The sequence below is a fragment of the Lepus europaeus genome, chromosome 5 (assembly GCF_033115175.1).
Source record: "Lepus europaeus isolate LE1 chromosome 5, mLepTim1.pri, whole genome shotgun sequence".
Classification (NCBI taxonomy): Eukaryota; Metazoa; Chordata; class Mammalia; order Lagomorpha; family Leporidae; genus Lepus; species Lepus europaeus.
Window position 1 is genome coordinate 154,729,910 of NC_084831.1, and position 14,543 is coordinate 154,744,452.

At 48.9% G+C, this 14,543-nt stretch overlaps 1 protein-coding gene across 2 annotated transcripts in view; it reads left to right on the plus strand.

The window, feature by feature from the left end:
• The window catches only part of ASTN1 (astrotactin 1), a 339,338-nt gene that overhangs the window by 309,602 nt on the left and 15,193 nt on the right, over window positions 1–14,543 (plus strand). For both annotated transcript variants that reach the window (XM_062192978.1, XM_062192977.1), the window contains exons 19-21: window positions 3,137–3,288; window positions 4,325–4,460; window positions 11,037–11,137. In XM_062192978.1, coding sequence (XP_062048962.1) covers window positions 3,137–3,288; window positions 4,325–4,460; window positions 11,037–11,137 — 389 coding nt within the window. The remainder of the gene's footprint in view (window positions 1–3,136; window positions 3,289–4,324; window positions 4,461–11,036; window positions 11,138–14,543) is intronic.

Sequence of the window (14,543 nt, forward strand, 5' to 3'; positions counted from 1 at the left end):
GATAATAGAGCAAAAAGTACTGGAGGAAGTCGGAGAGCTACAGTGAAATCTGAGCTAGACCAACAACGCTGTCACCTGTCAAATTCTTACTGGGCACCAGCAATGTGTGGAGCAGCTGTGTAATGTTAACACATCCCATTTTCCAGACAAGGACATGGCTTCAAGTAGATTAATTTTTCCAAAATCATACAGCAAGAAGCTGAGCCATGGCTATGAAGCTATGTTCTTAGCCATCACAGTATGGAGAGGATAGAACAGAGATAATTGGGGGTAAAACCAACAGGGCTTGGTGACAGTGACTGTGGGAGTGAGTCTGAAAAGGAATCTGAAGATGGATTGAAGGGCTTAGCTGGGAAGATGGATAGGCTACAATTGAGAGAAGAAGCATCAGTGGATGCACAGATTGGAGGAGAAGGCATCCTGTCTAGGATGGCCTTGGAGTTACCATGGGGCCGTTCTATGGAGATGTTCAGTGCACAAAGATGGTGTGGAGCTCTGCTAAGAGTTAGTGCTAGAGATAAGCTTTCAATCAACTTCAGACAGATGAGTTGATGGAACACAAGCTGAGGAAGAATGTTGTGGAACAGGTGTCAACTGTGAAGGGCAGAGGGCGTCAGATTGACATCAGGGATGTCTGCATTTGAGGAGGGAAGAGGATGAAGTGCTGACATATTGAAAATATCCTATTTCCAATCACTCAAGGGCAAGCTAGAAAGAAGTGGATGCGAAGATCCTCAGGAGCCAGGATCCGAGGCAAGAGCTCTCTTGGTCTCCACTGTGACGTCTGCCTTGGGAGCAAAGTCACAGAAATATACTGTCTATCTGATACAGAGCTCCAGTAGGACAAACGGGAAGGGCATGACTCCATGGGCAGGCAAGGCAAAGAAAGCCCAAGGATCAGGACTTGTAGTAACCGCAAGGCTGAGTGTGTGCAGCAGCAAGAGGCTGCAGGAGGAAGCCAGCCAGAAAGGCTGGCCCCTGGCCTGCTTCGTGGAGGTGCCAGTGGTCGTTACAGAGCTAGGACTGAACAAGAAGAACAGGACACACTAGTGGCGAGTTACTACAAGCCAGTGTGGTCTCTTGTCTATAGCTTTCTTCGCTTTGTAGGTGGTTTAGTACACACTAGTCAATGGCTTCTTGCTCTTTGTAGTCATGCTCTGAACCTCTTGAGCCAAAAGAGAAGCTGGTTCATTGGGAACTACCAGGAGAATCTTGTGCTGTTAGTCTATTCTACCTGGTAAGGAAGTAGATTCTACTCAGATTCTACCTTTGAAGTAGAATCCTGAAGCTTCCAAAGAGTTATCAGATGGGCGCAGGTGCTGTCCATTATGTCCAGGGAATGATTTCACCTTGAAATTTACATTTGCTAAATGTCAGGGCTAAAGATAAAATTGGGCTGAATTTTCATAAACAGGAAATGTCTATGAAGGACTTCACGTTTTTGTTAATCCTGCTGACTTTCAGTAGCGGACTTTAGGCTCTTGCATTTTACTTGGCGGTAGGAAATAGAAACACTCCCTAATCTTACACAAGTCCGTGTAAATCATACACACAGTATTCTTGGTAGAGGTAGGCCTTAGCCTGTATTTTCACAGAATTTGAGTTCTCAGAAAGGCTCACTTACTTATTTAAGCTTCCTAATGCTTTTTCTTCAAACTAGCACTCTGCATATGACTCTAATTAATGAATTTGTCAATATCCGCACTGTTTTGGGTTTATTCCATCCTAATGTCATATGCAAACTATGCACTCCCTCACAATAAGCCACCAGCAGAACATGTGTTTTGTATTATTTTCTCACTGGTTGAACTCCTTACAATTGTTCCCACAGCCTCCCATGAATTCTCGTTGAAGTTTTTATCACACGTGATTATAGTTGCTTATGTACAATGGTGCATTTCTGTTTTGCTCTGAGTTCCACAGAAGAAGGGGATGGAGTAGGCTCCTGTATCACAGCACTGAGCACATCCTTACCAGTAATAGGTGCCTCATAAACATTTGTGGAATTAAATTTGAACATTGCAGATTGTTTGGTGTGATCCATTCATAGCTTGTTGCCCAGTGATCCTTGAGACCAATGAGCCAAGTGGAGGGTAGGATGGCCAGGATTATGGTTGGTCATGAGATCTGGGAACTAAGAATAGGGTGAATGGCAGAAAGATTTATAAGGCAGTGAGGCTGGAGTGAACATGAACTGGGAACATTCCCGGAATCCAGTGGTCTAGGAAGAAGCAGGGGATTGGACTCAAGAAGGAAACCTGAGACACATACATGAAGTCAGACAAGGCAGCAAATTGAAACCACTTGGGCAGTTAGGAGATTTGTACCAGTGAATGCCAATAATGACTATGAAGTGTCTACAAGGTACAAGAGATGTGGATCGGCAAGGCGAGTTAGTGGTCGAAAAGACTAACTTCTGGAGACTGGGGAGATCACGAGTTGAAAGAAGCAATATGCGTAGAAACTCAAAAGCACAGACAGACAGTGAAATCAGAACCTGAATGAGCAGGGCCAGGACATCGTTTCAAGAACTTGACTTATGGTTGTTTTCTTTAGACCAGTGAAGCCCTCGATGGGGGTTGCTTCCAAATTGAATCTGTTTCAAAGTCCAGCCAGTAGATAGCCTGGGGAAGACACGTTGACAACCATAGCAAGAGGGGAAACGTTCCAGTATTTCTTGCACCAGGAAAGATGTTGTTAATGTTATGGCAACCAAACTGTGGCCTTGTCAATACAAGGTTTCCTGGACACACCATCAGAAGGCCTTCGTATGGACATCATACACAGTCTCATAATGTTTTTCAAGAGCACATTCCCTAGGTTATATCTTCAAGTCCTATAAAGGAATATTATCCCAGAAGCTCCATCCTATACTCCATGTGATAGGCAGACATTCATTCACCTTTGGCTCATCTATCTGTTTATTTACATATATCTGTTGAGTTCCTAATCGGTAACAGGTACTTGGTTGCATAAAGCATAGATTCCAAAGGTCTTCAAGAACCTTACTGTGTGGTGGGAGAGACAGGACCTCAAAGCGATCACTTTAGCAACTGATTAACAAGTGCAAGGTAGTCAGGGACCAGTGCAGGTCTCAGCTGGGTCCCCACTTCCTGTCCCCTTCTGTTTACGCCAGGCTGAGACTCTCCATGGTTCACGAGCCCAGCAGCACCCTCGTGGTCCTGGAGTGGGGACACTCAGAGCCGCCCATTGGGGTGCAGGTTGTTGATTACCTCATCCGTCAAGAGAAAGTCACTGACAGGATGGACCACTCCAAAGTGGAGACAGGTGAGTGTCCCCCATGTCATGGACAAGTCATGCTCCAAAGTGGTCAAAATAAAATAATCTGAAAAAGCCCCCCAAATGCCCTGCCTGCCTCGTGGCTTTGCTCCCACGGCAATGCAGGAGGCTCCAGGCAGGGGCAAGGCACTGTGGTCTTCTTCGAAGAGCAGCCATCTTGTTCATTTAAGAGTTTTTTTTTTTTGCATGGTGAGCATTTGACAAAGTCTTGTTTTGATTTTGCTTTTCTTTTTGTTTATAAAAGAGGTGTCCATTTCACTGCCTCTAGGCACAGTCACAGAGAAACAACAGCACAGTACACTCGTTATCCTAGCCCACAATTAGGAAACAATTCTCTGCTAACCACTGCCATGATTACAGAAAAAAAAAAATTCCTTGACTAATAACCCCCCTCCAGGCAAAGGCATGTGCAAACAGATGCGCTAGCCCCGTGTCTTGTCCTAAAGCAAACTCTGCTTTTGTCAAGTCCGGCCTGGAAGGAGTGGAAACACCCCGTGACCAATGTTCCATGCCTCAGTATTTCACTGTCTATCCATAGGGAAAGGTCAACATACATAATCCCTAAAACTTAAACATGAGGCATGGTTGCCAGCAGTCAGGGCAAAGAGCATCTGGTGAACGTATCACCGAGCCTCAGAGGCAGTTGCTGCTGCTGGCCTGCACACACAGCTGTCCACTGCAACTTCTGAGCCCTGGTCCTGACCTGCACATGGCACTGCTGGGCTACGACAATGACCACTGAGCAACATAGCTGTTCTCAGTCCAGGGGATGAACACGCCACCAAAGAGCTGGCAGAGGTGGGGTGCATGTCTTGCCATGGCTGTTTCTGGACTAACTTTGGATAAATGGCTACAAACTGAACAGTTGGATATGAAGCAGAAAGACCATGCCTTCCAGGTCTCCTTTGTCTGCTAGGAATTTATGAAGCAGTGCTAACGTTAAGTCCCCACTGAGCTGATCCCATCTCCTCCTTGCACCCGTCGTTTTCTCTCACGCCTTTTCCATTGCTTCCCCTATGGGCAGAAACGGTGCTGAGCTTTGTGGACGACATCATCTCTGGGGCAAAGTCTCCGTGTGCTATGCCGTCGCAGGTTCCAGACAAGCAGCTCAGCACCATCTCTCTCATCATACGGTGCCTGGAACCTGACACCATTTACATGTGAGTAACATACAGCTGATCAGCAATGCCCTAGCCTGAAAGTAACAAGGTTTTATCTGCTGGCTTCCGCTGCACCCCCGTTCATAAAATTTACTTTATTTATTTGACAGACAGAAAGAGAGAGAGAGAGAGAGAGATGTTCCATCTGCTGGTTCACTCTCCTAATGTCTGCAATAGCAAAGGCTGGGCCAGGCTGAAACTAGGAACCTACAATTCCACTCCAGTTTCCTACATGGGTTGCAGGGGTCCAAGTACTTGGCCCATCTTTTACTGCTTTCCCAGGCACATTAGCAAGGAGCTGGCTTGGAAGAGGAGCTGTAGGGACCAGCACCATAGCTCTAATATGGGATGTCAGTGTCAGAGTTGTGGCTTAATCCGCGGTGCCACAACACTGGCCCCTGCTGGCTCAATTTTGCTACTTGTCAGAAGATTAATGTTCTGGGGTTCTATTGCAGAATAGGGTGACTATAGACAATATTATTGCACTATATAAAAACAAGAAGGAGCAATTGTGAATGTTTTAATCATAAAGAAATGTCCAATGTTTGAGATTACACAATGCACACATGTATCAAAACATCACATAGTACCCCATGACCATGCACATCTTATGTATTTGTTAAAACTTTTTTAATTTAAAAAAGAAAGAAAGAAAACCCACAATGAAGACCATGTGGAGACGGAGTTAAAACTGGCGTGCTGAATCTACAAAGCAAAGGACAAGGATCACTGGCAGCAACCAGAAACTAGGAGAGAAGTGTGGCATGGATTGTCAGAGTTTCCTTCTGGATCCAACCCTGCCCACACCTTGATCTTGGACTTTTCCTGAGTTGTGAGAGAATTACAGGAACAGATTTCGAGACTCTGAAATCTTATCAGCATCACAGAGGACCTTCCTGATGCTCGGCCCCTAGCAAAGAAGGGCAGTATAATCCCTGAACAAGTCCGCAGCATAGAGACAGATCGATAAACAATTTTAACATAAGGCAACATGAAACAGATGTTACTAGAAGACTAAGGGATATTCTGTAGAAGAAACAAAGAAAGAAAGTGCTAAACTCCAACTAGAGCAGGTGTCATCTAAACTGGGTTGTATGGAATTTCACTACACAGAGGGATGTTGGAAGGGGGTGAGACTGGAAAAACAGTGAATGCTGTAAGTCAAGGCAGATTATTAATATTTTTCCGAGGAAAAGAGTAGAATACCAATCACTCTGATGTAGAAAGCTAGGTCTGGTGGCCTTGAAATCAGTTACAGAGTTTAGAAATGGTCAGCACTTTTCTTCAAAGAAAATACAGTGAACTATATCATGGCATTTCCTATTCTCTCTGAACTCTTCTCCCGTTTTCCCTTTGGTCTGGGAACAATGGTGAAATATTTGTGAAGCAGGGACATAAAAGATGCCAAAAGAGGAGAGAGAGTGACAGAGTCTAAGTCATGATGGAAAAATTTGGGGGGCTAAGGCAGAATCCATAGTGGTGTAGTTCTGAGACCTCTGACACCACCAACATGAAAAACATTTAACAGTTTACAGATGAGGTCATGAGAACAGAGGCAAGGTTTCCAGAATAAATCATTCCTATGCCTACAGTTAGAGAGTTCAAGGATGAAAAGCACTCGAAATCGGAGTGGCACTGACTGCAAGGTGAACGTAGATGCTTAGGCTGAATATCTTTCATATAGAGAGTTGAGAGAGGTAACTGTGGGCCTTTAACAATGAAAGTGAAAGACGTAAAGACAAGCCATGTGCCGGAGCATTTGGAACGCATATAGAGATGCAGGCGGCGATGCCAAGCCAACGAATGTCGTCTACTCTTTGTGTGATGGGGCCATGAACCTCATCCGGTCTCCTGTTATTTGGCCATCACAGCCCTTCCTCGGGAGAGGAGCAGGTTAAGTGAACAAAGATTTGGAAACACAGACCGCCACCTGACCTGCCGTAAAATATTTCACTCTCAGTGAAACTTGCATTATCGTTTATAATAAGCCCTCAGTAATTCCTGTCACCAGGTCACAGCTGCTGAGCCGGAATTTCAGTGTTCCTCTGAGCGTGAGTCTGGCATGGCTGTCTTTTAGATCTGCCAACTAGAACCCAACCAGTGACCCTCCTCACCTTGCCCTGACTTGGCCATGTTTCCTGATCAAAGAGCTGAGGCCAGTGCCTCCTCCCAGCCTGCTGGTCTTGCTGTTCTTCCAGTATTCCGCTCCTGTGTCTTGTAAAACACGAACTTCCATCAAGGTTGATATTGGAGAAGTTGGAGACAGTGGCTGTGGCTGAGGCAGAGAATTGCTAGCTTCCACTAGGTGGCACTGCAGATCACAGGAAGAGGGCCATGGGGGCGGCCTGGGAGCGCGCTTGTCTCTGTGCAAGGGTCCAGGGAACCTTGTGTTTCAGCCCCTGGAGGAGGCGTGGAGACCACACCTGGCCCCAAGCCTAGCTGAGTTTCTAAGCACCAAGTGACCACAGCAAGACTAAAATGGAAGCCTCCATTTTAACAAGAGTGGGCTTCCTGTTATCTTTCCCAGGTTAGAGTTGTGGGTGCTGAGGAACCTGCCCAGAATCACCCGGCCAGTTTGGGGAGGGGGCGGGCAGACAGGGATGGGTCAGGCCCGCGTTTTGTTCACACACTGCGTTTTGCTCCCGGCCACTCCAGGGTCTGTCAGCCCAGAGCTGGTTGGTGGAGCAGCAGTGTCTTTGCCATCCTCTGATTTTACTTCGTGTGTTGAAAGGAGTTTTCCTGAGAAAGGTCCCTGCCCCCAACTACTCAGAACTCTTGGTGAGAGGGATCTTAGAGTTTGTTCCAACGTCTTCATTTCACAAAATGTTGGGGCGGGGTGACCTGCCTGCCTTCCAGACTCAACACATACACCCAGGGCAGCCACCAGCTTTCTGGACAGGTGGCAGCAAGGCAGGTCATTCAACAAAGGGAGCCACAGGAACCGCCATAGCTGGGGGAACGGGGAGGTGGCTGACCAGCAGCCACCCCTGCCAGGAGGCTGAGGCTTCTTCCATACCCATCAAACTGCAAGCCCTGCAGTGGGAGTTTAGCTGAGTGGTTAGGACACCTGTTAAGATGCCTGAGCCCCACATCTGAGTGCTTGGGTGTGATTTCCAGCTCTGGTCCTAACTCCACCTGAACACAGTGGTGACAGTTCAAGCAGCTGGATCTCTGCCACCCATGTGCGAGACCCAGATGTGGTACCCAGCTCCTGGTTTTAGTCTCACCCCAACCCCAAGTCTTGCAAGCATTTGAGAATGAACTAGCAGATGGACGCTATCTCTTTTCTTTCTCCCCCCTCTCTCTTTCAAAAAAAAATAATATTCTATTTTGCAGGGTTTTAAGACCTAGCCCTGGAGCCAGAGCTAGTCTGTGGGGAGTCCCATGGATACATGCTCTGAGCAGTGTCATCACCAAGTCTGTAGCTAGGGGCTGAGCTGCCCCCTAGTGGCCATGGAAAGGGTCCAGAGACTTTGTTCAAAGCAGTAAGTGCACTTCCACCTGAGCCCTCTGGATCCAGAACAGCACTTTTCTTTTCTTTCTTTCTTTTTTTTAAAGATGTATTTATTTTACTTGAAAGTCACAGTTACACACAGGGAGAGGGAGAGGGAGAGGGAGAGGGAGAGGGAGAGGGAGAGGGAGAGAAATGCAGAGCCAGAGAGAGACAGAGACAGAGAGAGGGGTCTTCCATCCACTGGTTCACTCCCCAGATGGCCACAACAGCTGCAACTGCACCAATCCAAAGCCAGGAGCCAGGAGCTTCTTCCAGGTCTCCCACGTGGGTACAGGGGCCCAAGTACTTGGGCCATCCTCCACTGCTTTCCCAGGCCATAGCAGAGAGCTGGATCTGAAGTGGAGCAACCAGGTCTCGAACCGGTGCCCATATGGGATGCCAGCACTGCAGGAGGTGGCTTTACCCACTACACCACAGCACTGGCCCCAAGCACTTTTCTTTTCTGCCTGTCTCTGTGCTGTGAGTGTTCCGTGCTAGCCACAATGATGTTAATGAGAAACAGCAAAGCCCGTCTCTGCAACGATGGCCCATGGGCTCTCCACGGGCAAGTGCGGAAGTACACTCAGGCTGCAGTAGGGAGACGAGCCAGCTGCCCTCCGAGCATCCTCCCCAGTGCCGAGGGGGCCAGGTCAGCTCAGGAGTGGCCCTTGGCACAGCTCCCTCTCATCTTGCCTGGTTGTGTGAAGCATTTTCTTCCCCTCGATGCCTGTTTCAAATTGAGAATAAGCACCGTATTACAACAGCAGGAGTGTAGAATCCAAACTTTACATCAACTCTCCCATCAGAGTAATGGGAGAATTAATGTAGACATAGACAGGATCCTGTAGAGTTTGACTGTCACTTTTCACAAGATGGGACACAAAGCAGAGCAGACCAGAGTGGTGGGACCCGTGTGGGGACAGGGGGTTGGAGATGGGTGCTGCCCCAGGCCTTGAGGGGGGCAATGTCCGTCGGACAGTCAACTCATTAACTGAGCCTTAGGACCCTTCAGATCATAGTCCATGGCCGGCGCCGTGGCTTAACAGGCTAATCCTCCGCCTTGCAGCGCCGGCACACCGGGTTCTAGTCCCGTCGGGGCGCCGGATTCTATCCCGGTTGCCCCTCTTCCAGGCCAGCTCTCTGCTATGGCCCGGGAAGGCAGTGGAGGATGGCCCAAGTCCCTGGGCCCTGCACCCGCATGGGAGACCAGGAGAAGCACCTGGCTCCTGGCTTCGGATCAGCGCGATGCGCCGGCCGCAGCAGCCATTGGAGGGTGAACCAACGGCAAAAAGGAAGACCTTTCTCTCTGTCTCTCTCTCTCACTATCCACTCTGCCTGTCAAAAAAAAAAAAAAAAAAAAAAGAGACAGATCATAGTCCAGGGAAACTGCTAGAAACAAAGGGTGCGGGACTGAGTAATGGCAGGCAACAAACAGAAGTGGCTGGAACCCAGCCATGGACACTCTAAGCCCAGTGATGATAAGCATAGTGGCAGGTAGCCTTGTGCAGCCTGTCGGTGGCTAGCAAGGTTGAAACTCTGACCTGCACTTCCAAGGTCATGCTCAGAGCACTGGAGAGCAGGCAGGAAAACAAAGCAGAGACAGACCTACAGGGGTGGGGGCAGGTGGCATCTGGGCCTCAGCAGTGACCCAGACCTTAGCTCAGTGGCAAACTCTGTTAGGAAGAGCAGGTGTTGAAGTAAGAGCAAGAGCCCAACTTTGAGATCCGGGTCCCAGGGCCAGGCCCGTGCCCCAGGCCAGCCACCACGTGCAGAGGGCCTGGTGGACAGGATACTGCCGTCCCCTTTTGAAAGGATCACATATCCCTTGGTTTAATCACAGAGCAATTTCCATTTCTTGTCTATTTCACCAGCCTGCTGGTCAGTTCCCTGGGCCACTCAGACGTGGGGTACCCTCCTCCCCTCCCCCCTTCTTTCCTGTAACGCTGCCAAGAGGAAAGAAAATCCATGTTGGCTGATAGATGCAGCCTCTTGTGGCAGCACAACGAGAACAGAAGGGACAAGACAGGCAGTGTTCACGATGCTCCTCGGGCCAACTGGCTGCATTACGAGAGGCCCTGGGCAGAAACCGCGGCTCATCTGATGCTGCTGTCACACTTCCCTCCGAGTAGACATGGAGTTTCTCTGTTTCTTCCGCGTCCAGCTCCATCACCCCCGGGAAAATCTTATGTTCAGCTTTGGATAGCCAGGTTTTCATCCTCCTCCTGGAAGGGTTGTTAGTTCTGGGTCTTCACAGGGATGCACTGTGGATCCCGGGTTGTGGTGGGCAGCATGCTATGGAATAGTACAGGCTGTGTGTGGGCAGTGCGGCGTCCAGCCACACACAGACCCAGAGCCTCTCCCCTCTGGGTGCTCTGCTTTTGACCTTAGAAAGGGGAGGTGGCCCTCAGCCCGTTGTATAAAGGTGTTGAGTGGACACGGGACAGACCAAAGAGACCTGACGTGTCGTGTGTGAGGTCATCAATCATCTTGAGCTCTAGGCCTTTCTGTACACTGCTGTCTCATTTCATCTTCATAGTGACTTCTAAGGATTCTTGTTCTCATCTCTGTTCTACAGAGAAGGGGGCATGAAGCTCATGGAGTTAACCGTAACTCCACATGGCTTCCGAAGGCCTTGCACCTCAGCCTTGGTGTTTGGCAAAGTCTGGCTGGCATCAGAGCAACATGAAAGGGTTAGTTAGGATGGTCTCCATCTCTGGAGTTGCTGACCCAGGAGGTCCAGGTGGGGCTACAAAGTTCCTCCTGCTCCCCTGTTGCCAGTTGATGCTGAGGCTGCTGGTCTTGGACTCTAGCTGCTCAGGGGATCAGTGCCCCATGCCATGATGCTTGCTTTCAACTGTTACACCCAAGACAGCCGATGGCAGCCCAACACCCACCAGAAAGTGGTGAGAGGCTCCAGACTGCAGCTCTCTGATTGGGTGAAGGCCTGAGGTAGGCCTCAGGATGACAAGAGCAGCCAGGACTGGGGCCTGCGCATCCGGGCAGAGCCGGTGTCGGCCAAGCCACAGAGCCCCAGCTGCCAGCCACGTTCCCTCTGGTAATGCTGTCCCCCACTTCCCTGCCAGGTTCACGCTGTGGGGAGTGGACAACACAGGACGGCGCTCCAGGCCCAGTGATGTGATTGTGAAGACCCCTTGCCCTGTGGTGGACGATGTCAAGGCTCAAGGTAAGAGATGCTGAGGTTAGCAGAGTCTGTGGAGGGACACCCGGGAGACTTCTGTTGCCATGAAGAAAAGGGGACCAAGGCAGTCAAATGTAACAACCTGGAGTTCAGTGGAGAAGAATCCATGACCGAGGGGGTCAGCACTGCTTCTCTAGACACACTATGCACCCTGTCCCCTCCGGCAGAAGTCTCCATCACGTCCTTTATTCCCCGTTGTCCGTAAGTCAAGGAGCCTGTGGGAGACACTGATGAAGCTCCCTCGTGTACATGGCCACACACCAGTGCTTAGGTACGTGATGGAGTACCTGTGACCATGCCGATGGGGCACTTACTCTCTCCATAGGTTTCCATGCATCTGAAAGGTTACCTGCAAGGCTCTGGGTTTGGAATTAATTGCTTTATCACTCTCTCCCTTGTGAAGCTGCATCAGAATCTTCAAATCTATATTTTGAAGCTCCTTGGTAAACAAGTCCCCCTCTTCCGTACAAGCCCCTGCAGCATTAGACCTGGGTGATGAGGAAGAATTTGTCTTCTGGCAACAGCCAGTGCACAGAAGGCTGACCACGGTTGCCCCATGATGCTCCCTGGCTGGCCTTGACATCAGCCCTTGATCTGAGGTTGTCACATCCCCTCCACAGCCAGGATCGTACCAGCCTGGCCACCACTTTGACAGAACTCCAACACTAATAAAGCAATGTGATCAACCACGAAGGTCTGTTCTGTAGAACTGAACTGATAGCATCTGCATATTAACAGAGGCCTTTACTGATACTGGTAGTTGTGCAAGCTTCAGTAAGGGCAATGCTGTGGCCGAGATGATTCACTGATACCCTCAGATCACCTTATCTGTGGCTGCTGACTCTGCTGTATCAGATCGACCGGATGAAGCACAGTCCCGGAGCACCCAAGTGGTAACACCAAGATAATGCAAAATCACAGAGGAGCAGTGGGCTGATTTTGATTGAAACCACTGCACAGCTGCTGAAGATTTCCACTGTTAATCTATGTCTTAAAAGCATGGTGATTTCTTTTTTTTTACAAAAAGATTTTATTTATTTGAGAGGTAGAGTTACAGACAGAGAGGGACAGAGAAGTCTTCCATCCACTGGTTCACTCCCCAAATGCCTACAATGGCTGGAGCTGGGCTGATCCAAAGCCAGGAGCCAGGAGCTTCTTCCGGGCCTCCCATACAGGTGCAGAGGCCCAAAGACTTAGGCCATCTTCCACTGCTTTCCCCAGCCAAAGCATAGAGCTGCATCAGAAGTGGAACAGCCGGGTCTTGAACCGGCACCCATATGGGATGCTGGCACTGCAGGCAGTGGCTTCACCTGCTATGCCACCGTGCCGCCCCCTTGCTATGACTTTTGAAGGTCTCTGCAGCTCCCTGGTGATAAAAGCAGAGCCTGGGCTTGAACACCCCCAGGTAAGAGACCGTTGGACAAGGTGAAGCAGCAACCCTACTCTATCATCTGTTGATTTCTTGCTGCAAGCCAGAAGGGAGCAAATGATGAGACGCTGTCTCTGTTTTTCTGCTTTGGAGACTTTGCCAGGGTCCTTGCAGGTTGTGGGAGACTTTGGAGTTGCTTGTTGAGGTGGCAGTAAGCTGGTGCAACATCAGGGAGGTGACTCGCAAGTGGAGGGACGTGGCTTGATGCTCCCTGCCCTGCGGATGGATAGAAAGCAGCTTTGGAACAAGGAGTGGCAATGTGGGGAAATTTGCCAGGGGCCGATCACTGCTCTGCTCTCCCCATAGGGCCAGCTCTAGCCCTGCAGAGTGTGTTAAGATGTGCTCTGCCTGCTCGTGCTTCCTGACAAAGGAGAGCTTCTGAGATCCCAGTGGACCGGCTGGGAAGACGAGAACCAGTCTAGTGCTGAGAGAGTGAAGGCCGGCTGTTAGGTCCGTGTGTGCTACAGCCAGGAAGGAGGCTGCACAGGGCACATCTGGAGGCTAATGAGTCCGACTAATTGAGGGTATCCTTGCAAATTAATACAGTTCTAGCAGTTCTACCAAAAAAACCATATGCTTGCCTCCTTCAAATCCAGATGGTGATCCCAAATATAATTTAGCTGGTTATGAGCCTAAATCTAATAACAAATGGGAATTATCTTTCAAGTGACCCGAAGCATGACTTCAGTTTGCAGTAATTTAGCTGGAAGCAACTCTATCCTTTATGTGAACATTTTTCCTAAACGAGTTACTTTCTGTGACGAGTGACACTGAAGTCATTGAGTAACTGACTTTCTACCAGTGTTTTCCTGAAGCCAGCCTCCCCTGTAGGTGAAAGCTTGTGTCTATAATGGGATCAACCCTCTTGGCTCATGTCTAGGTTGAGAGTTGAATCTTCCAAGAGTTCTTCTCAGATCTTTGCTCAGGAGAGCTGATTCTCATCCACCTCTCCTGCAGCAACCGTCCTCCTGCCCTGACGCCAAACACAGCTATTCATCTGTGTTATTGTGCCTTGGTGGTAGATGCTAAAGAAACTGAAATAATTAGATTCAGATTATTTTCCAGAATTTCGCAAGTATAACCATATTCATGAATTTATTCATTCAACAAAATATTAAGTCCTTCCTAAATACCTAGGTATTAGGAGCAAAACTTTGCCTCATGGGGCTTATATTTTAGCATGGGTGTGAGACAATCACAGAAAGACAGTTATATATATGTATATATATATATATAAAATGCTTCAGGTGATGATGATTATATATGTTATAAAAAATAATCAAGGATACAGCATAGAAAGTACAAAGAGAGAATTTTAGCTAGAATGCTTTGGGAAGAAGGTGAGGGAGGAAGCCACACAGGTTCCTAGAGGAAGATGATTCCTGATGGAATAGCAGCAGCACAGAGATTGTTGGCATGTTTGAAGAAAAGAGGGGAAGGGGGAGAGGGAGGGGAGCTCCCGGAGGCTCTGGGGCCCGTGCCATTGGGCCTGGTGGTCAATGGGACCCTGGAGTCTGCCTGGGACTGGGATGGGACTTCTTGAAGAACTCTGAGTACAGAGTGGCATGGTGAGACCCACGTTTTGCAGATTATCCTGACTGCTGTGTGGGGCACAGACTGGCAATGGGGAGGAGTGTGATGAGGACTGAGGAGACAAGTCAGGAGGTTATGGAAACTCGGAGGAGAAATCATGTTGCTTTAGACTAGGATGACTATGATAGAGGGGATAAGAGACAGTCTAATTAGAAATCATTTTGATGGAAGAACCAAAAGTATTTGCCAGTGCATTGGATGTGGAGCGTGAGAGGAAGAAGAGCCGTAGGGTGTGTTATGAAGACCCTGTATGTGCACAAGATGCTGAGAGAACACAGCCCGGCTCTCCTGGTTCAACCGCTTACAATTTCTCCCAGAAGACCCCAGCAACCTAGGGAGGCAGAGAAGGGGCCAAAGAGGAAGCAGGCT